The sequence below is a fragment of the Dermacentor variabilis genome, chromosome 3 (assembly GCF_050947875.1).
Source record: "Dermacentor variabilis isolate Ectoservices chromosome 3, ASM5094787v1, whole genome shotgun sequence".
Lineage (NCBI taxonomy): Eukaryota > Metazoa > Arthropoda > Arachnida > Ixodida > Ixodidae > Dermacentor > Dermacentor variabilis.
Window position 1 is genome coordinate 25,618,863 of NC_134570.1, and position 19,107 is coordinate 25,637,969.

General features: G+C 43.8%; 1 protein-coding gene across 1 annotated transcript in view; it reads right to left on the bottom strand.

The window, feature by feature from the left end:
* Nucleotides 1-19,107, bottom strand: part of cactin (cactin, spliceosome C complex subunit) — a 40,424-nt gene that overhangs the window by 9,329 nt on the left and 11,988 nt on the right. The window contains exons 8-14 of the mRNA XM_075684573.1: nt 15,245-15,299; nt 15,087-15,175; nt 12,229-12,379; nt 8,562-8,717; nt 6,274-6,383; nt 5,977-6,164; nt 2,690-2,855 (exon numbers count right to left, since the gene is read on the bottom strand). Coding sequence (XP_075540688.1) covers nt 2,690-2,855; nt 5,977-6,164; nt 6,274-6,383; nt 8,562-8,717; nt 12,229-12,379; nt 15,087-15,175; nt 15,245-15,299 — 915 coding nt within the window. The remainder of the gene's footprint in view (nt 1-2,689; nt 2,856-5,976; nt 6,165-6,273; nt 6,384-8,561; nt 8,718-12,228; nt 12,380-15,086; nt 15,176-15,244; nt 15,300-19,107) is intronic.

Genomic DNA, 19,107 nt, shown 5'->3' on the forward strand with positions numbered 1-19,107 from the left:
GCAGACACTGTCAGCTCCTGACTGGAGGCTTAGCATTATTATTGAAAAGAAAGGTGTACAATCAGTGCATTTTACTGGTGCTGACATATGGGGCACAAACTTGGAAACTGACAAAGAAGCTTGAGAACAAGCTAAGGAACGTGCAAAGAGCGATGGAACGAAGAATGTTAGGCATAACGTTAAGAGACAGAGAGTGGTGTGGATCAGAGAGCAAACGGGGATAGCCAATATTCTAATTGACATTAAGAGAAAAAAATGGAGCTGGGCAGGTCATGTAATGCGTAGGTTAGATAACCGGTGGACCATTAGGGTTACAGAATGGGTGCCAAGAGAAGGAAAGCGCAGTCGAGGACGGCAGAAGACTAGGTGAGGCGACAAAATTAGGAAATTCGCAGGCGCTAGTTGGAATCAGTTGGTGCAGGACAGGTATAATTGGAGAACGCAGGAACAGGCCTTTGTCTTGCAGTGGAAATGTGTGTGTGTTTTACATGTATTTGAATAGGCAGCGCCAGAGTTGGGCCCGAGCTAAAGCTTCCTCTTAACTTGAAGCCCATGGTTGACTTAATATACCGTATTTACTCGAATCTAACGCGCACTTTTTTTTCCCTATAAAATGGGTACAAAAATTGCGTGTGCCTTAGAATCGAGTACGACCCTAAACATGCATTACCATAGTGCCATCGGCATTTCAAAATGGCCTCCTCGTACGCGTTTCGAGCCTAGCTGCTGTAGCTTCCTCCATGTGCTGTAGTACGTGCGCTTAGGCAACGCTTCCTTTGGCTTACGTTAGTGCACCGTCCGGCTTCCCATTTTCTGCGTTTGCTCTATCAGCATGGAAGTACAACTTGCGAAGGAGAACACCACTGAATTTGCTGATAACCATATGCAAAGCATTAGTTGAATCTGTATTAATGTATGCGATAACATTATATGGCATTTGCTCACACTAGAAAAAGCAAAGCTCGAACAATACAATTAAACGAATTGTAAATACAGTAACTTATGGCACTCCATTACAACCAGCTGACATAGAAAAAACGTGTTCTTCTTGGTGTACTGCGAATATAGCAACTCTTTAATTTTGTTGTGTGTTTGTGGTATTACTTTTCTGGTGATTTCAAGATACCAGTTCGCAAAAATGTAACATTACTTACAACAGAGTGCTTCGTTAAATCACGTTGTAATACTAATTATGGTAGCAAGAGGTGCGAATATTATGTTCCAAATCTTTTTAATCAAATTGACGATGACCTATCCGGAATTACCTCCAAAAGAAAAAGAATGCATAAAGAAATTAGAAAATGGCGTGTGTCTGTGGGGGCCAATATATAATGTAACACAAAGGTTCTTACATGAACTGCATTGCCTTGACATCAAATACACTTTCATTTTTTCTTACACTTCTTTTTTAACACATCATTGATCTCTGTGTATAAAATCCATTTTTTGTAAGATGCTGTTATGTACATTTGGAATATCATTTTCAATTGTTGAATTTAGAAAAATGATGGCTAGCATGTGATGTTGATACAATAACTCTGTGGCACACTTTTGTTATACACATTTAGATCCTCTATCTACTGCCTGGTTGGTCGACAAGTGCAATGTGCTTATACCAATCAATTGAATGCTATCATTACCAAATGTATTTTTTGAAATAAAAATTGAAATTGAAAATTGAAAAAAAAAAAAAAAGAACGTGCCGACTGCAATGACATGCCGAGTTCATCACGATGCCGCAATTAAAAGGAAAGCGATCATGTGTGCGGAGATGGGCAGAAATCGGGCAAAATCACGGGTGCTTGGAGTTCCCAAAGCTTGCATGCGGGACTGGCGCAAACAGGAGAGGCGTTCTACACCGCGCGTCTCGTGGCTGCGCGGCCCCCATCGTGAAAGTGATTTGCAACGGAGACAAGAGTCTATGCTTCTAGGCGCACCGCAATGTGTTCTCCTCGCTTATTCGTGCTGAAGTGAGAGGCCACACAAAGGTCAATTCCCTCGCTCATGCTACCACACTTCCTCACTCCAGCGTTTTGATAAAGACTTTCCGTGGTCATTGAGTGAGACGTGTTCATGTTTGCTTGTGCATGCGTGACACCATGCTTGTTAATTTAGTTAGTAAGTGAATGTTTAAAAGTTTACACGGCCTATAAAACTACTATCCTTACTTTTCATATAGCTGTCTACTAATTTGCTATCGTAATCAATGCTTTGCTTTTCAGGCAAAACAGCAACTTTTTTAATTTATTGCAACTTTAGTGCATTGCGAGTAAATTTTTGTTTTTTCCAAATGAGAGAAAGTTCTATTTCTGTATGAAAGAACGAGGTACGCAGTACTGTAATGGACATTTCATTTTTTTAGGTCATGGCAAATGGGTGTGCGTTACAATCGAGGGCTGTTTTGCCCCTTCTTTTTTGGTCGCAGAAGATGGGTGCATGTTACAATCGAGGGTGCGCGTTAGAATCGAGTAAATATGGCACTAAACGATGCCTGGTGTGAATGTGCCCAAGACGCTCATTGCGTTTCCTTTGGTGCGTTCACGACATGCACCATATAAATCAAGTTAAGTGTGGGCTTCAAGTTAAGATGCACTTCTGTATACGGGGGTTATTACTTGGTTCCACATCATTCATTACGTTTAGCTGAAGTGTCCCCCAATGCATGCAAAGTCGGGAACCACTCGCTTACCTGGATGCGCCCAGTGCCCAGCAGCTGTTGCCGGGAAAACTCCAGGCGCTGCTCATCCTCGTCACCATCGATAAACAGTGTGCCTGGTTCAACCTCATCGGGAAGCATCAGCCGAGGACTGTAGCCTCCTGCCCGATACTCTTCTTCACATTTGACCAGTGGGTCCCTGCACAGAGATGGCCCCTTTTGAAGCATGCTTGTTCTGTCTAAAACTGTGTCTGTGTCCAGTATGAATAGAATTATTTCCAGTAACCCAGTGCGACTTCTGGCTGTGATAAAAAGCAATGCAGATGGAGATCCTATAAAATCCAGGCAGATGATTACGTAACACTCAGATACCACGATGACCACACAAAAAGAATTTGAAATGCTGAGCAAATCAAACGTTTAGGGTAGTTACTGGGTCATCCTAAGCTGAATGTACTTACTGCGCAATACGGTACATGCATGGAAACGGAGAATGGGGACAGCAATGACTTCCAACTGATTATATCATTTGCAGAAAGGACACTCACATATGGACTGATAGATATGGTGCAATGAAAACAGCAAACGCAAAATAAAAACATAATGAGATGTACAGTAGAAGAACTGTCACCAAACCACACTACGATTTTTCTGTGTCACATCAAAGGCACAAGCAGTGTTCCAATACAGTTGAACCTTGATACAGTTGAACACAAATACAGTCACACCTTTACATAACAAACCCCAATTTACCAAAATCTACAACGCAAAGAACTATTTTAATTTCTGATCCTAGTTCCATTGCAATCATGTATTCTTTGTTTGATGGTTTAATGAAGCAATTTTGTGACAATTTCAATTTAATGAAGTTTTCGGCCATTTCAAGCATGTACTTGGAGCTTGTATGGCTGTTAAATCTAGCAATAACTATAAATATGTTGGCTAAGACAGAACTTATTTGCATGCATTTTTTTGCATGAGAAGTTTGATCGTAAAAATGCTGTCGAAGCACACCGCCAGAGTATGGTTTGCAGGACATGCTGCTGCGCCATCTGTTGCATTGGTGAATAAGTTGTGGTGGCTGTGGAGAGTGCAGCAGTTCAGAGCACCGTATTTACTCGCATAATGATTGCACTTTTTTCTAAAAAAAATTAACGCAAATTCAGGGGTGCGATCATCACGCTGGTTAAATTTCCCACAAGAAGAAACATTTTCTTTTTTCATCCCGCATTTGCTGTGGGATGACAAGCAGGTGGCTGCCGCTGTCAGTGTTGGACACCAAAACAAGAATGGTGGCCGGCAGAGCAAGCCGAACGCGCCAAACGCAATTATTTCTCTTCTCCTGAATACATTATGCGCATTGAAACAGTTTATTCGTATCAGTAATGAATAATATTGTTAATATCGGCAAGTTCGTGACAATAACATAGCCATGTCCGCTTTGAGGGGACAGAAACGGAGATGAGCGCGCTTAGCTGTCAGTGACATAGAAACACATGGCGGGCATGCTGTGGAAACTGCAGCATTTGTCTTCACTGCTATCCTAATACGGCATGTTTCCACTAAAGGTGGGTGAATATCTTAGCTGCGTTACAAGCGGCGGCGTATGAATATGGTACACTTCTAATGTATCATTGTAAACGTGGCTACTATCGTTGCCGCTCGCGATTTGTTGCGTGCCCACGAGTGCAGACGAGAAGAATTGAAAGGCGCCCTTTATGTTGTTGTTGTCAACCAAAATCATTATGAAGCCTAAAAATACATAATATAACCGAGGCAAGTTTGATTGTAGCTTTTTTTTTTTCATGGAAGTACGGAAAGTGACGAAAGAAATGAAATGGGGCACCTGGTTAAGAACGTTGGCTGAGTGCAGACCGCTTGGTATGTCTTCAAGAGTCGTTCGTGTAGCATTCGACAGATGGTAAGCGTGATCATCATTAGCTAGACTTGGCACACGACATATCGCTGCGACAAGTTCAGGGTGCGATCATTACACGGGAAAGAAAAAGAAATTTAATTTTGACAACAAAATTCAGGGTTACGATCATTACGCGAGTGCGATCATTATGCGAGTAAATACGGTACAACAGGGTGCCTGGATGCACGCACATCGAGGCACCCTACGAAGAACATGAGAACTGATGATACCTTTGGCGCAAGGATTGAGTGGGTAGGGGGTGAGTACGCGTTAAAGGGATGAGCATGCCTTAGGGGTTGGGGAGGAGACACGTGCCCATTTCCTCTACCCTGGCCATGGCTGCGCATGGCCATCCCAGTGGATGAGCGCATACACGGGTCACACACCATATCTCAGAGGTTACTGGCGGCAAGTGTAAAAGCCCAGTGGCGTAGCCAGAAATTTCTTTCAGGGGACACCCACTTGAAACTGGGACGAGAATAGGGGGGGGGAGGGGGATTCAAGGGGCGCACATGTCCAATGTGCCACCCCCTGGCTATACCACTGCAGAGCGCGAGCCGAGATGGCTTGCGTGTCTAGGGTTGAAGGAGGCAGCACGAAGCATTCTCTCCCCTTTGCCGACACTCTTCATCAAGTAGTGTTATGACACGATCGAGTGGTTGGGGTCATCCTGTTCGAGCATGTGACAGCTTGCTTGTCTATTTAATTAGCAAGCAAATGTTTACTACAACTTACATGGCCGATAAAACTAAGAACCTTAGTTTATGCAGTTGTCTCTTTGCTATCACCATCAATCTCACCTTTCCGGCAAGACTGTGACTTTTTTTGCCAAGGAATACGAATATCGATGCCTGTTAACACTGTCATTTTTAATTTATGGGCACCATTTGATGACAGCTGCAGGCACAAAGCGTAGTCATCCATAGCATCCACTATGCAATAGGAACACGACAACACATGTCTTGGGCTGCTTAGGCACTCCTAGCTTGGTGCGCATTGGCATATTATGCTGCAATGATTTGCCCAACGCTTCGTGTTACATAGATGTCAACAACAGTTGAGTCTGCAAAATTTTTTAGTGATTTTGGATTGTACGTTTTCCCTATTAGTATGCTTTCTTTCTTGTGTTTCTTTTTTTTCCAGAAATCTATGAACAAGGTTCTACGGTACAGCATGGCTGCAAGCTTTCCAGAAACATTTAGGTATTCGCTTACACTGACAATCATCATTGACAGTTTCTGCACATTTTCTTTTTGCTGCCTCATTCAATTCAATGCGCTGGATAATTTGATCAATTCCATCGGTCCCATTAATGTCGAACTAACGGAAGTTGGCTGTACCAGTCAAACAGGCAAATTTCAGGCTTTCCCACATCATTGAAAGGTCAGTGCAAATGCATTACTCAGGCACAGGTTCCTCTGCAGGCTGCTCTTCCTCGGAATCCCCAGCATCTTCACGCTCCTCCTCCTTCACCGATGCGCTGCTCTCCTGCGCAGATGTGCTGGGCTGTGGCTCAGCGGCAGACACCGACTTGGCTTCCTCTGGCTCGGCCTTGACGCATGGGAAGAGTGGCTCACTTTCCACTCCTTGCTGCAACCACAAATTTCACATGATTATCTCAATTCTCACTGACACCCAGTCAACACTAGGCACGGATGAAACCTCTACATGCTGCTGTTTCTTATTGCTGGTCTCTCACCTCTTGTTTAAGCTGGAACAGTTTGCGCCTCAGGTTCTCTTGGTGGCGTTCACGTAGCCGTGCTCGTGCCATGTAAGCCTTTAAACGGGACAGGAGCGTCTCCCAGTAGGCTGGAATTGTTCAAGCAAAGCTGTACAGTTAGCAAGGCAAAATGTGGTTCGTCTTGCTCAACAAGAGGGCCAGGCTAATGGACTTGCAAACTTATGTAGCCAGGGGGCACTCAGATCAACACTGTGAATGGTGTCTGTGCGCTTCATCGTTCACTGACACAAGTGTTACCAGCGCTTTCAAAGTTCATTCCATAAATAAACCACTGTCTGGAATTTAAGTATCAAAACTTTAAAAGAGATGCTAGCACATGCATAAGCACTATGCCTGTTGCCCTGGCCAAGAAAGAACTTTTGTGTCTTGACAAACGTATTGTATACCCTTGAGTCAGAGCCACACTCGTGTAAGAGCTATGCCCCCAACTTGGCAGGTGAAAATTAATAAACAACTTTGTATGTTTTTAGATTCTGAGCGCGTAGTGTGTAGTGTCTTGGGGCATTGTTGCGAAAAGCATTAAAGACACAGGCATAGACAACTACAATCTGAACGCGAGAGCGCCTGTTTGAGGCAGTGAGATACTCAAAATGGCAGCCGTAGTGGCTTTGATAATGCCGTTTCAGATCTGCGGTTGTGGCAAAAAGTCCAGGCATTATTGGGCATGTCCGAAAAATTGGATGTCCAAAAAATTGGGCATCCGAAAAATTGGTTGTTGACTTTATCTCTTCTTCCTGTACTCATGAAAAATTAGGCCCCTGGGATTGACAACCCCCTGTTTACACGTGAGAACACTTGTCTATCTTGTATTCTTATTACCACTTGAAAGAATCAGCTGCAACCCCCGTTCAACTCCCCCCCCCCCCTTTCTACCCTGGCTAACGCAACTAAAGACTCTTGTTTTTGAACACTTAGATTTTTGTCATCATACTCTACACGACCATCAAGCAATTTCACGGCTGCATGTTTTCAATGAGCATCTGTGGCATTTGTAACCTAAACAACACTCCCATTGTTGAAAGGCTGGCTCAAGAGACATCCCTTCTTTAGCCAATGTTGATCGTTTCACGTGAACTGAATATCGCAACCCATATGCAATGCGAGTGGGGGGCAGCTAGTGAAACGATAAGTGGAGGAGACAGGCATGACTACCCGTGAAAGTCTGCCTCGCTCCAGTAGGAGAATGACAAGTGCTGGCACCAGCGGAGAAACTTGATTTGGGCTTGTTCATATCTACTAGTGCCCTGTATGGCATGGAGGACAGCTGTATCCACGAGCGTGCTGCCAAACCAAGCCTGAGCAGTGGCAAAAGTGACCACATTAAAGACCACATGAACATGTGCATGGCATGCACGTGCGAAGAAACAACAGCATTTGTTCCTTTGATACAAAATATCAAAGGGATTACACAGGTGGAAAAAACTAGGTTGAAGTACCGTATTTACTAGCATAGTGAACACACTCGTGCAATGAACGCAGCCCCCGCTTTTCCAATCAAGAAATGTTTTTTTTTTCTTTTTCTTGCATAATGAACTTGCTGCCATGAAGTACGAGACACACGGTGTGATTCAGCGTCTGATACGGCATCCGGTGGGTGCGATTGTGTCCAACGCTGTGTCGGAAACAATTGCTAACTTTTTGCTAACCAGGAGGCTAGCTGATTGCGGAGCGAGGGTGAATTAATCAACAACTTGAGGCACTGGGACACTGAAAATGGCAAATCAGTTCTGCAGAAACTACCACGAAAGCCACTTTTACCGCGAGAAGAGAAGGTTAGCCAGAAAAGATTAAAAATATATAGTTTTAAAAATCTGGGTGGCAACGACGCCCTGAAGTTTCTGCACTAGCTCACCCACACTGTATGAATTTCGACAACATTTACACAGGCCTAGTTAATTATTTTCTTAGTAAGGATGCACTACACTGTACTTTAAGCAAGCCAAAGACTGAACTTTGCAATTATAGTCCCTTTTACTGATCCACAACAGCTCAAATAAGAAAAAGAAAAGAAGAAAGAAAAAAGAAGGCTTGCGACGTGACATTGAAGTCCTAGTGCTAAAATCAAGAAATGAAACTACAACCTTCACTTTCTCCAGTAATAATCAACTTATTATTACAAAAGATTAATGAAAAAGAGAAAAAATGTTTTTAAAGGACATTTGAGCAGTCTAAACTTATTTAGCATTTCTCTTTGGAGTCCCTTTAAATGATTCTTCCCAATATCTTGCATACGTGTGCAGACTCACGGACATCCAGGCCTTCCTCTTTGGCACGGATGCGCTGCTCAATTTGCTGGTACAGAGCCTGAAGCTGGCCCGGGGTCTTGCCCTTGAACACCTCCACCACGTCTTGGCTGACCGCCGCATTGATGCCTTCTCGCCGCTCCACGACTTGGGCATCCACTGTAACACGGAGGCCGCATAATCAGCATCGAGCCAAAGAAAACATAGGCCACCATGAATGACTGGATAATAAAGGATAATGAAGAGAGGAAATTTTCACACATATAGTGTGGGTGTGGTTCGCAAACCACAATGGAAGCTGGAGATCTCTGTAGGGGACTAAAATATAGGCTAATGATGATGATGAAATACCATAGTACTTCTGTGATCCAATATTTGTGAGAAACATATATTTTTTACATGCTCTTATGACTAAGAAATTTTCACTGTTTATTTCATTATATCCTTCATTATTTTATCCTGCATAAATAAATAAGTTATACCGGACTATTTTTCCTATGTTCGACTGTAACTAGCTATCTAGATCACAGCAGGTGGCACAATTTTCCTTTTATAGAACGCTATTGGGGCAATACTGGCAGTAGCAAAAGCACAAGGAGCACAGTTTTTTAGCTGAGTTTCTGCTTGCTCAGCTTAGTAATTCTGTACTTATTTGTCATGCTTTCTCTTCAGTTTCTGGCTGTAACTGCTGCCATCAGGAGTACACTAAATGTCAATCTACATTACTGTTGTAATTTCACGTCTTTTGCATTTTCGCACAGTTTGCTGCCTTTTTGATAGAAGCAGGTGAGCACAGTGATGCTTCTGAATGACGAACGACAGTTTGTGCTGGACCCCACAACAATACTTGTTGTGCATCTGCAAGTGGCGCAGAGTCTTGCGCTGGCTAAGAGGGAACAGAAATGTTGAAAGCATGCACACTGTGTCCCGAGCATGATTTGTACAACTCTATGAGCACTGTACTTTGCTTGAACATGCCAAACATGCATTGAAAAGTGACACATAATAAAAGCAGACCTCATGTACTGTTTACAGCCGTGTTTGCCGTGCACTGAGACTGGAATGGCATTCATTAGTGATTGCAGTGTTTTGGTTACAAGAAATTGTGCAGCTAAACTCCTTGGTTTCGGTAAATTTTTCTCCAAGAACACTGCCGTTGTGCCATCCATGTATCCTGGCATGCATGTTTTAAGATTTATCTAGTTGAAGTAATGAACTTCTCTTTCTCTCTTTATGCCTACCTAGCATTTAGGGCTCCTGACCCGATTGCTAAATAGGGATCTTCAACAGAAACTGATTTCAAAGAGCCCCTGAAACGTTTCAACTAGGGAACACAACTGACATTACGAAGTTCAGAAATACAAGTCCTTGCCGAGGGCAGTTATGGGCACGCACCCATTGTCTATCCACATTCTCATGCACAGCTCAACTTGTGAGTCGTAACGATCTGCTAGTCAAGTCCCCAACTGAAGAGGTAGATAGTTAAACCTCGATAGACTGAAATCGGTAAAATCGGCCCTTTACTTCGTTATCACTAAATTTCCCTACACTGAAATTTGACCTCTTGTGCAAAGTACAGTTGCTGACCGAAAAAAGGTAACCAATCTTGTTTAACTTGAGAGCCAGCGACCACTTCTATAGCTTGATGCCGCACCAATGAAGTCCTCTTGATAGTGGCTGTACGGTATGCAGAAAGCCAAAAGAAAGGCGCACAGGTCCAACTAACTGTAGTGATTGGTGTAAGCGAAGCTTTCACGTCCATTCCACCACCACGGTTTGCCAACATAACCTTCGGTGTTGCCCAGAATGGTACGACACTGAATGCTAGGTTTACCGAACCAAATCGTTGCTTTCCACGCAGTCCAATGAATGCAGCATTCAAACCCACTGGACATCACAAGAAAGCTTCGCTTTCAGATCGCATAGAAGCAAGACGACAATCTGAATTCCAGCAACTTTGTTCATGGCAGCCACAGCTTCTGCATTGCGATATCAGTGTGCATCGTGTTAAATAAAATTGAGTGAGATCCGATAAAGAGTCAGGAAGTTCGCTGGTGGTTATGTGTTGGTTCAACAGAAGCCTTACAAGTCGGTTTTATCACAGAAAACCTGTATGGTTTTGTGGAGTAGGTAGCAGTGCTGTGGCTAAGTGCAAGCAGCTCAGAAAAATTGGTCGACAGCTTACAGTCCTATCCACTTATAAAAACATTCTACTGCCAAGGATGTTAGTACATTTTTATAGCTGACAATCTGAGGACAATCAGATTATGGCCTAAGAGATTGTAGAGTGCACAATCTTGGAGGCCATAATATGGTAAGTGTGGTGTCAAGCAGATGTACTAGGGGGCATATGTATCGGCGCATCATATCGGCACATCCCAATGACCATTCATATAGGTGCATTTTACTCAGTATGCACAGCTTCGTATTTAGGCACGTCTTGTGTCAGCACCTGATGTTGTGTTTCTGTTGATGCTTCCCGCCAGTTATGTCCCAGCCTCTTGAAGCTAAACATTGTGGGGATGCGTGACTCTCACGCCTCCCCTGAGATCTAGTTTTCCCGCAGCGTGAATAGTGGTATTAAAAGCAAGGCCCTATTGCATGAAGAGATTGGTATCTTGCACTCAATCTCAACTGGTGAGAAGAAAAATGTTGCGCCACTTGACTAAGGATCCACAGAGCTCTCTCTTTGCAATCTTGAAGTTGAAAGAAGCTATCCTTGACTCCTTGAAGAAAGGGACCGATTCCTGGTGAAAGTGATTAGATCTCTCAAACATGATGCCTGCGTGCGATGTTGCACAACAGCAAATATGGCAGCCATGGACAAAGTTGCTGTCATTACCTATTAAAATTGTCACCCCACTTCTATGCGAATAAAGGTGAAGTTTATTTTGGGGCATCTGAAGGTTTTTTTATGCTGCGTTGGTGTTACTGTGTGGAGGGCAGTTTGCGGTGTTGACTGTAGCTCTCGGTGTTGTCTAACTCTGAGTAACAGTGGAAGGTGAGTTGGTAAGCTACAGTGATGGAATGGTCACGAAAGCTTTGCTTGCACCTATCTCCAAGATGCATTAGACCTTTTTTTTTTTCAAGTGTTCCATGGCTGCTGTGAAGATATCTTTATTGATGCGGTATTAAACTGTGACTTTGTTGCACACTCTTAAATTCACCAAAGCTTTTTTTTTCTTTTTTCATTGAAATTACTTTCTTTTTGCCAACTGCCTGATTACTGGGACATTTCTTGTAACCCCCTTCCATTACCCCCCTCCCCCTCCCCCCCCCACACAAAAAGAGCCTGTCAGCAACTGTACTTCTTTGAATGCAAAGTCAAACTTCAATGTAGCAAAAGTTCGATATAACAAAGTTAAAGTACCAATTGTACAGACTTCATTATATTGAGGTTTAACTGTATATATATGTTACCTTATAATTCTGTAATTCTGAACTGACATAATTGATTTGATCTGAAAAAAAAAGTACAGCTTAAGAAGCTAGTCACAACGAAGAGGTGAAAACAAGATTGCAAAGACTGCACACTTTGCAGCAGTACTGATGTAGGAGGGCCCAAACTACTTCTGGCACAATCTCACTTCAATGATGAAACTTCAAAATGAAGTTTCTTTGGCAACAACTGTAGAAAGCACAGTGGAGGCAAAAAACTCTCGACAATTACCAGATGAGCCATCCAGACGCCGGAGCTTGCGCAGTTCTTCCTCGACTATTATCTGGACGTCACGCCAATAGCTCAGGTTGCGACTGTTCTCCAGCTCCATGTACACCTTGATGTCCTCCTGGAGGTCTTCCAAGTCCTCCATGGTCAGACCCTGTAGAACAGGCAGTGGGGGGGAGGAGGCATCAGCGAACCAGCTATTGATAAAAGTTGGAAATTTATTGTTGTTTAATTTAAAACGGTATACCATATACCGTATATAATACGGTGTTTACTCAATTTTAATGTACCCTCGATTGTAAAACACCCGATTTTCACGGTCAGGGATGAAAAATGCAATGCCCTCGAAACAAAACAAACAAAGGTTCACAAGAAAATAGAAACTTGAAATGCTCAACAGTATTGTTCTTTAGGCAATGCCCTTGTTGAGACATGCGCGAGCACTAAATTACACAAACACAAGTGCTCACAGTGCTCATCTACATCTCAACAAGTTCACTCCCTTTAGAAGAATAACTGCCAACCAACTGTCCCAACAGCTCCTGAGCAAGATCAGCAGTAGTCAATCGAGAGATGGCTCTGAAGCTAACGTTTCGACAAGCGGACTTGTCATTGTCAGAGAAACCTACTGTTTTCCTCAGCAGTGTTTATATAGGTTACACAACTATAGCCCCATTAAAGAAAGAGAACAAGCAGGTGTGTAGAGTAGGGTGAGAGCAGCGTAAATGTTAAAAAAAAAATCGGGGATGGGTAAAAAAGGGATTGGGGGGGGGGGGGGGTGCTGATTCTTCCGAGAACTTGAAAGAAGTAGCAGCATCCCTCCTTCCCCTGCATTCCCTTGGACTAAATGCCCCATTTTTGAACATTTCTACTTCCTTCATTTAATTTTACGTGCCTGCTTATTTTAATTTTATTTTTATTTACAAATACTTCACAGGCTCCATGTAGGAGTATTATATGAGTGGGACTAGACAATAATCTTTCACAAGAACATACTAGACATTATACAATGGAAAAATGTAGTATAGATGTGGTGTAACATTGTAATAATAAAAATGTGAAATACTTAGTAGGTATTATACAAAATTGAGTGAGCCTACATGATATCCTTACAAAATCTATAAACATGATTTCAAGTGAGCATATGGTTAGCAAAAACAGTCCTAGATGGTTATTATTTTATTTATAAATGCCACATGGTCATGAATCAAGACGACATAGCAGGGAGGTCATTCCACTGACCAATTGCACGTGGAAGCATTGAAGCGAGTAAAACTATGTTGATTATGAAGCCTGCGAGATATGTGATGTGATTGATAGTGGCAAGGTATTTGTGTGCGCCCTGTAAACTGTTATGCAATAAACAGAGAGTGGCTATCTTCATACATGATTCCAAGGATGATAGAGATAATGAAGTCATCATGTTAGCCACACTTGAGTGTTGGTTATAGTCTCAAGCGATGAAACATGCAATTCTCTTAATGGGGGTGGGGAAGTGTGAGCTATACAAATGCTGCTAAGTAAAGCAGTTTGTTGCCCTGACGACAAGTCACCAACTAGTTTTTTCGACATGAACAGAGCTGAAAAGATGTTTGAATAATCAGGTAATCCAAAAAGAAAAGCAAATATTGATGGTAAAGATAATTTTGTTATTTTCTACAACTCCAGCACAACCGAAAACCTTTTACAGAATATTGCTCTAGATTGTGCTCCAATGAAATAATAGTCAGGTGAAATTTCAACACGGTAAATGCCACGGGTGTGTTTGCATTCGCCCATCGTGCATTCGTTCTTTGTCCTCAAGTGCTGACATCACGCACACGACCTTGACTCTGTAACACCCTCAATGTAGGCTGCATTATGCAAATTCAGTTTCAAGCTTTGTGTCCACACACAAGTTTAATTGGTCTATGCAGTACACGCATGCACAAACATTGTATATCTGTTCGTGTAGGTGCTGGCTGGTCGTCTAGAGCTACAAAATCTGCATCATACATGCGGCCGTTGGTCAAGCCTGTGTATATGATCTCATGCCTGATCCCTGATGTTGTCTGCAGGTTCTAACATCCAGAGTAAACTTCCTGCCATACCAGGCATCTAGGCCTAACCAGCATCCCTTCGTCTTGAGTTGCCAACCAGACGTGAGGTTCAGTGCCGACTCAATGAAACTCTCTTTGTGGTGGCCTTAAGGCGCTAAGAAACTTGGTGAATCACCTCTATAATGACGGAACAAGCAGCAAGCTGAATGGGGGCAACTTCATTTGTGATTGCCATGTTTGTAGCACCATGAACAAAAATCAGCCTGAAATATTTACCGACACACAATACAGCATGAGAAATTTTGATTGCTGTTGCGAACACAATGACTGATCTGCCCGAACCCTCCACGGAACAGAACTCACGTCCGCAGGATGTCTCGTTGCTGCAGCTTCGCCTCCCACCCTTCTGGCCCCGGAACACGCAAGTTCGGTTTTAGCACATTGAGGTGCACTTCTGCCCCTAACACATCACATCCGGGTAACCACTAGGCTTATGCCTCAGGAGCAATGGGAAGAGACAGCTAACCCGATGCCAGAATAGAACTGCTAGCCATGGCTTCACAGGCCACAGCCAGGTGCCATCCTTATTTTCTTCTCATGCAGGTGCATGTTACTGGGTTCTTGCTGCCCAAGGGAGGACGCTACACTGTTCTAAATTGGTGCTATGGAGTAGATGGCGGTGGCACCGGGAAGCCGAAATAATAAAGTACATCTGAAAAAACAGTTTGCAACTGCTTATAGTGCACTTTAATACCACTTGGCACACCTGATGCATGCCCGTGACAATAGTGAAATAGAGAAGCTAGGATAAAGCAAACTCACATTCAGGTAGATATAAGGCTCAAGCATCTCCACACCAAAGTCCTCCCCCTCGGCGCTGATGTAGCGGGCCAGCAAATCGATGGGCTTAGCTGATAGGAATAGTTCAAAGAAACACAGTTAAGTCAAAGATGCCGATAACTCTTCTCAAGACCACTTACCTCTCCCATCCTCAATGCGTATCTTGGACCTCAGGATGGCTTGCTGCAGATGAAACTGGAAGGAGAGAGCACAAAAGTCAGGAAACACTGCCTTGGTAATGTACCGTATTTATTCGAATTTATGCCGATAGTTTTTTTTTTCATATAATCATATTACAAACTCTAAGGTCAACTTAGATTCAAGGATTTTAAAAAACACGCCAGTTTTTTATTGAAACTGCTAAATATGGTGCATAGCTAGCGCCATATAGAAAAGTCATTATTGCAGCCGCTACTAGCCGTGCCAGTAGCCAACTGTACACAAGCGAGGTCGCCATTTTGACCTGTGTCATGTCGGCCGTATCGGTGTGCGGCGTGGTGTTATCGCGATGGCACCAAGCAGGAGATGCCACTACACTGCCCCTTTCAAGCGAAAAGTTGTCACAGCCGCAGAGGCGTCATCGAACCTTCAAGCCGGGTGGAACTTCGGCGTCGACGAGAAGAACGTCCGTCGTTGGAGGGGACAATGACAGCAGCTTCTCGCGTGCACCGCAACGAGGATGTCATTTAGTGGACCAAAGAAAGGCCATCACCATGAAGTGGAGACAGTTTTGGTCGACTTTGTTCGGGCGCAGAGAGCAGCTGCCCTTCCAGTGGCAAGAGAAGTGCTCCGAGTGAAAGCTAGGGAACTTTCGAGGGAGCGAGGGCTAACGCCAAAGGATTTAAAAGCCAGCCGGGGCTGGCTTCAGAAATTCAGGAAGCGCTTTGGCTTCAGCCTCTGACGTAGCACTTCAATCACCTAGAAGCTGCCAAGCGATTTCGAAAAAAAGCTGATAGCTTTTCAGCGCTACATGCTGTGAAAGAGAGAAGCGGCAGGCTACAACCTTGGGCAAATCGGCAATGCCGACCAGATGGCTGTGTATTTTGATATGCCAGTGGCGTACGCCGTGAATGAAAAGGGTGCCAAGGAGGTGAAGGTGCACCCGCTACGAGAAGCAGCACGCAACTGTGATGCTGTGCTGCACAGCTGATGGACATAAACTCCCTCCTTATATGACATTTAAAAGGAAGACACTGCCTGCTCGAGAAACTTTCCCAAGAAATGTCATTGTGTGGGCAAATGAGAACGGGTGGATGGCGGCTGCGATGGTGGAAGAGTGGCTCAAGATTGTGTGGCGACGGCGTCCAGGAGCCCTTTTGACAAAGAACTCACTCCTTGTCGTCAACTCTTACCATGGGCACTTGACCAACAACGTAAAGGCTGCGCTCGCCCAAGCCAATACGGACCTTGCTGTCATACCGGGCGGCATGACGGGTCAGTTGCAGCCACTTGATGTCTGTATCAACAAACCTTTCAAGGATCGTCTGCAGAAATATTACACGGACTGGTTGACTGACGAAGACCACATGCTAACGGCAACGGGCCGCATCAAACGTGCATCACTATCGCAGCTGGCAGGCTGGGTAGCTGCAGTGTGGGATGACACCCCAGGTACTTTGATCGTGCGCGCCTTTAAAAAGTGCAGCATATCTAACGTGCTTGATGGTACCAAAGATAGTGCACTCTTTTAAGGTGACAATGACAAGGAACACAGCGATGAGTCTAGCAGTGACGACGACGTTGAATGAGCTCTGCACGTTCAGATTCAACAAATGCTGTTTGCATTTTGTGAACTCTGTCCTTGCTTTATTTGTTTGGCCTAGATTCAAGGTAATATATTTTTTTTTGTAGGCTTTGGACTTTACGAGGTCGGCTTAAAATCGGGGTTGGCCTAGATTCGAGTAAATACGCTAACTGTTTTGGCATGTTGCCGAGGAGGGGTTGCAAAAGCTTGAGGTTTGCACACAAGAAGCTGAGAAATAAATATTTAAGCATGGATTTCGATAATGACAGGGCACAAACCAGTGGTTTCAAGTAGGGAACAAATGAAGGGACGGTGATATTTCATTAGTGACAGCAGAAAAGAAACAAGGGTTAGAACATACTTACTACCTTAACATTTATCACACTGCTACTTAATATACTGAACCGTAGATTAAAGGCGTCTCAGAGAGTCTAACCTGGAACTACAGCTCGTGGGTTTCAATATAGAAAAGTGCCACCGTGACCGCAAAAAATTTTCAATACTACTTCGCTCCTTATAAGCTTTTTGACAACTCTCAGCAAGCTATGAATAATGAGATGTGAGTAGCGGAGCAAAGACAGAACTAATCCTTCGGCGTGAATTATGGTGAACAGTGTAATCCACGTTGAAGAAATGAAATCTACCCAACCTCAAACATATATAGACAAACTGGGGATGCTATTACAATGACGTTAAATGGTTTCTTTCTTCCACTGTTACTGAATGTAGGTTTAGTGTACAGTTGAACCTCGCAATAACGAAATCGTCTGGGAACACTAAAAAATTCACTTTTGCGAGAATTTTGTTGCTGCAAGATGAGACAGCGCAGATAAGTAATGCGTCGCAGAACAAAACTGCTGCCAAAATTCCGTTATTAACTTACTTTGGCAAGCATTGCTCGAGGATATAGAACCGCATTGGCGACATCCCAAAGTGCGCCGCATGCGTCGATCAGCCGTGGTAGACGGCCGTGGAGCAGTATTCTCGGTCAATTGCTTTCTGAGATACGATCAGTCTTGAGAGATTTTGCATTACTCAGCACTGGACGCAGAGCAACAGCACTCCATGCATACAGCGGCATTACTCCACCGCACGCTGAAGCCCGTAGGTGCCAACACATCTGGTGCCAAGCATGAAAGTAATCATATCTCGTATAGCTGACGGTAATCGATCGAGATTACTGCCCATTCCCACAAATCTATATCCGGCACTGAATCTGCACGCAATGCTTGTCAAGTGGCAACAAAATCAACGTTATTGAAGCAAGGGATGTGTATTCCCGGACGATTGCTCAATCATGGCCCAATGTGTGGCACTTGATGCTGCGACAGCCATCTCAAGTGCCATAAGCAATTCCCCGTCGGTGGGACGTGGATTTCCTTGTTCTTGCTGCCATTTTCTCACCGAGGCATACACTGCGCACTGCACTAGGTGTGCAAAAACCATTGCCACATGGTGGTAGCAACATGCGTGCCACTTCAAACAGGTGAGCAACGAACGAGGTGGCAGCCATGTCGCTCACAGAATCGCTTCCAGCACTTGGTTGTTTTTGTAAACAAAAACGGCAGTGCCCACACAACAGTAATGAGGTGGTATTGTGTGCAATTTTAGTGCAAAGCAATTGAATTTGAGCACATTTTGGAAGCTCCTGGCCTTGCGAGAGTGGGTAATATACTGGCTTACGTTCTGGCAAATTTTGTTGATGCGGGATTGTAGTACAGCCACATTTTGTTGTCAAGAGGTACAAGATACATCGAATCCTATGGATGTTTGACAGGATATGAAAATATTTTACAGTCACAAGGATTTCGTTGTCGCAGGATTTCATTATCGCAGGTTTCGACTGTAAATACATATATGGCAAAGCAATGCCCTTACTTTACTTTAACCTGCGCAGAAGCTGTGAAAAGTTGAGTTGTTAATTCACTTGAGTACCGTATAGACTCATGTAAGGGTCACACTTTTCTTTCACAATTTTGACGAGGCCCGGCCCTTACATGAGACCGAACCATTTGGTTCAGTCCCATGTAATTGTTGCATCTCGTCAAAATTGTGCAAGAAAAGTATGGCCTTTACACAAGTAACCACATGGTTCGGTCCCATCTAAGAGCCACTACTAGATGGCTTTCGCCATCTTCTTCTTCTTTCCCAAAATTTTGGGCTGTCAAGTTGGGGGTGCGGCCCCTACACGAGTTTATATGGGGTTTTATTCACCTTGTGGTGTGTAGCAATAGTATGCACATTTCCACCTTTCATACT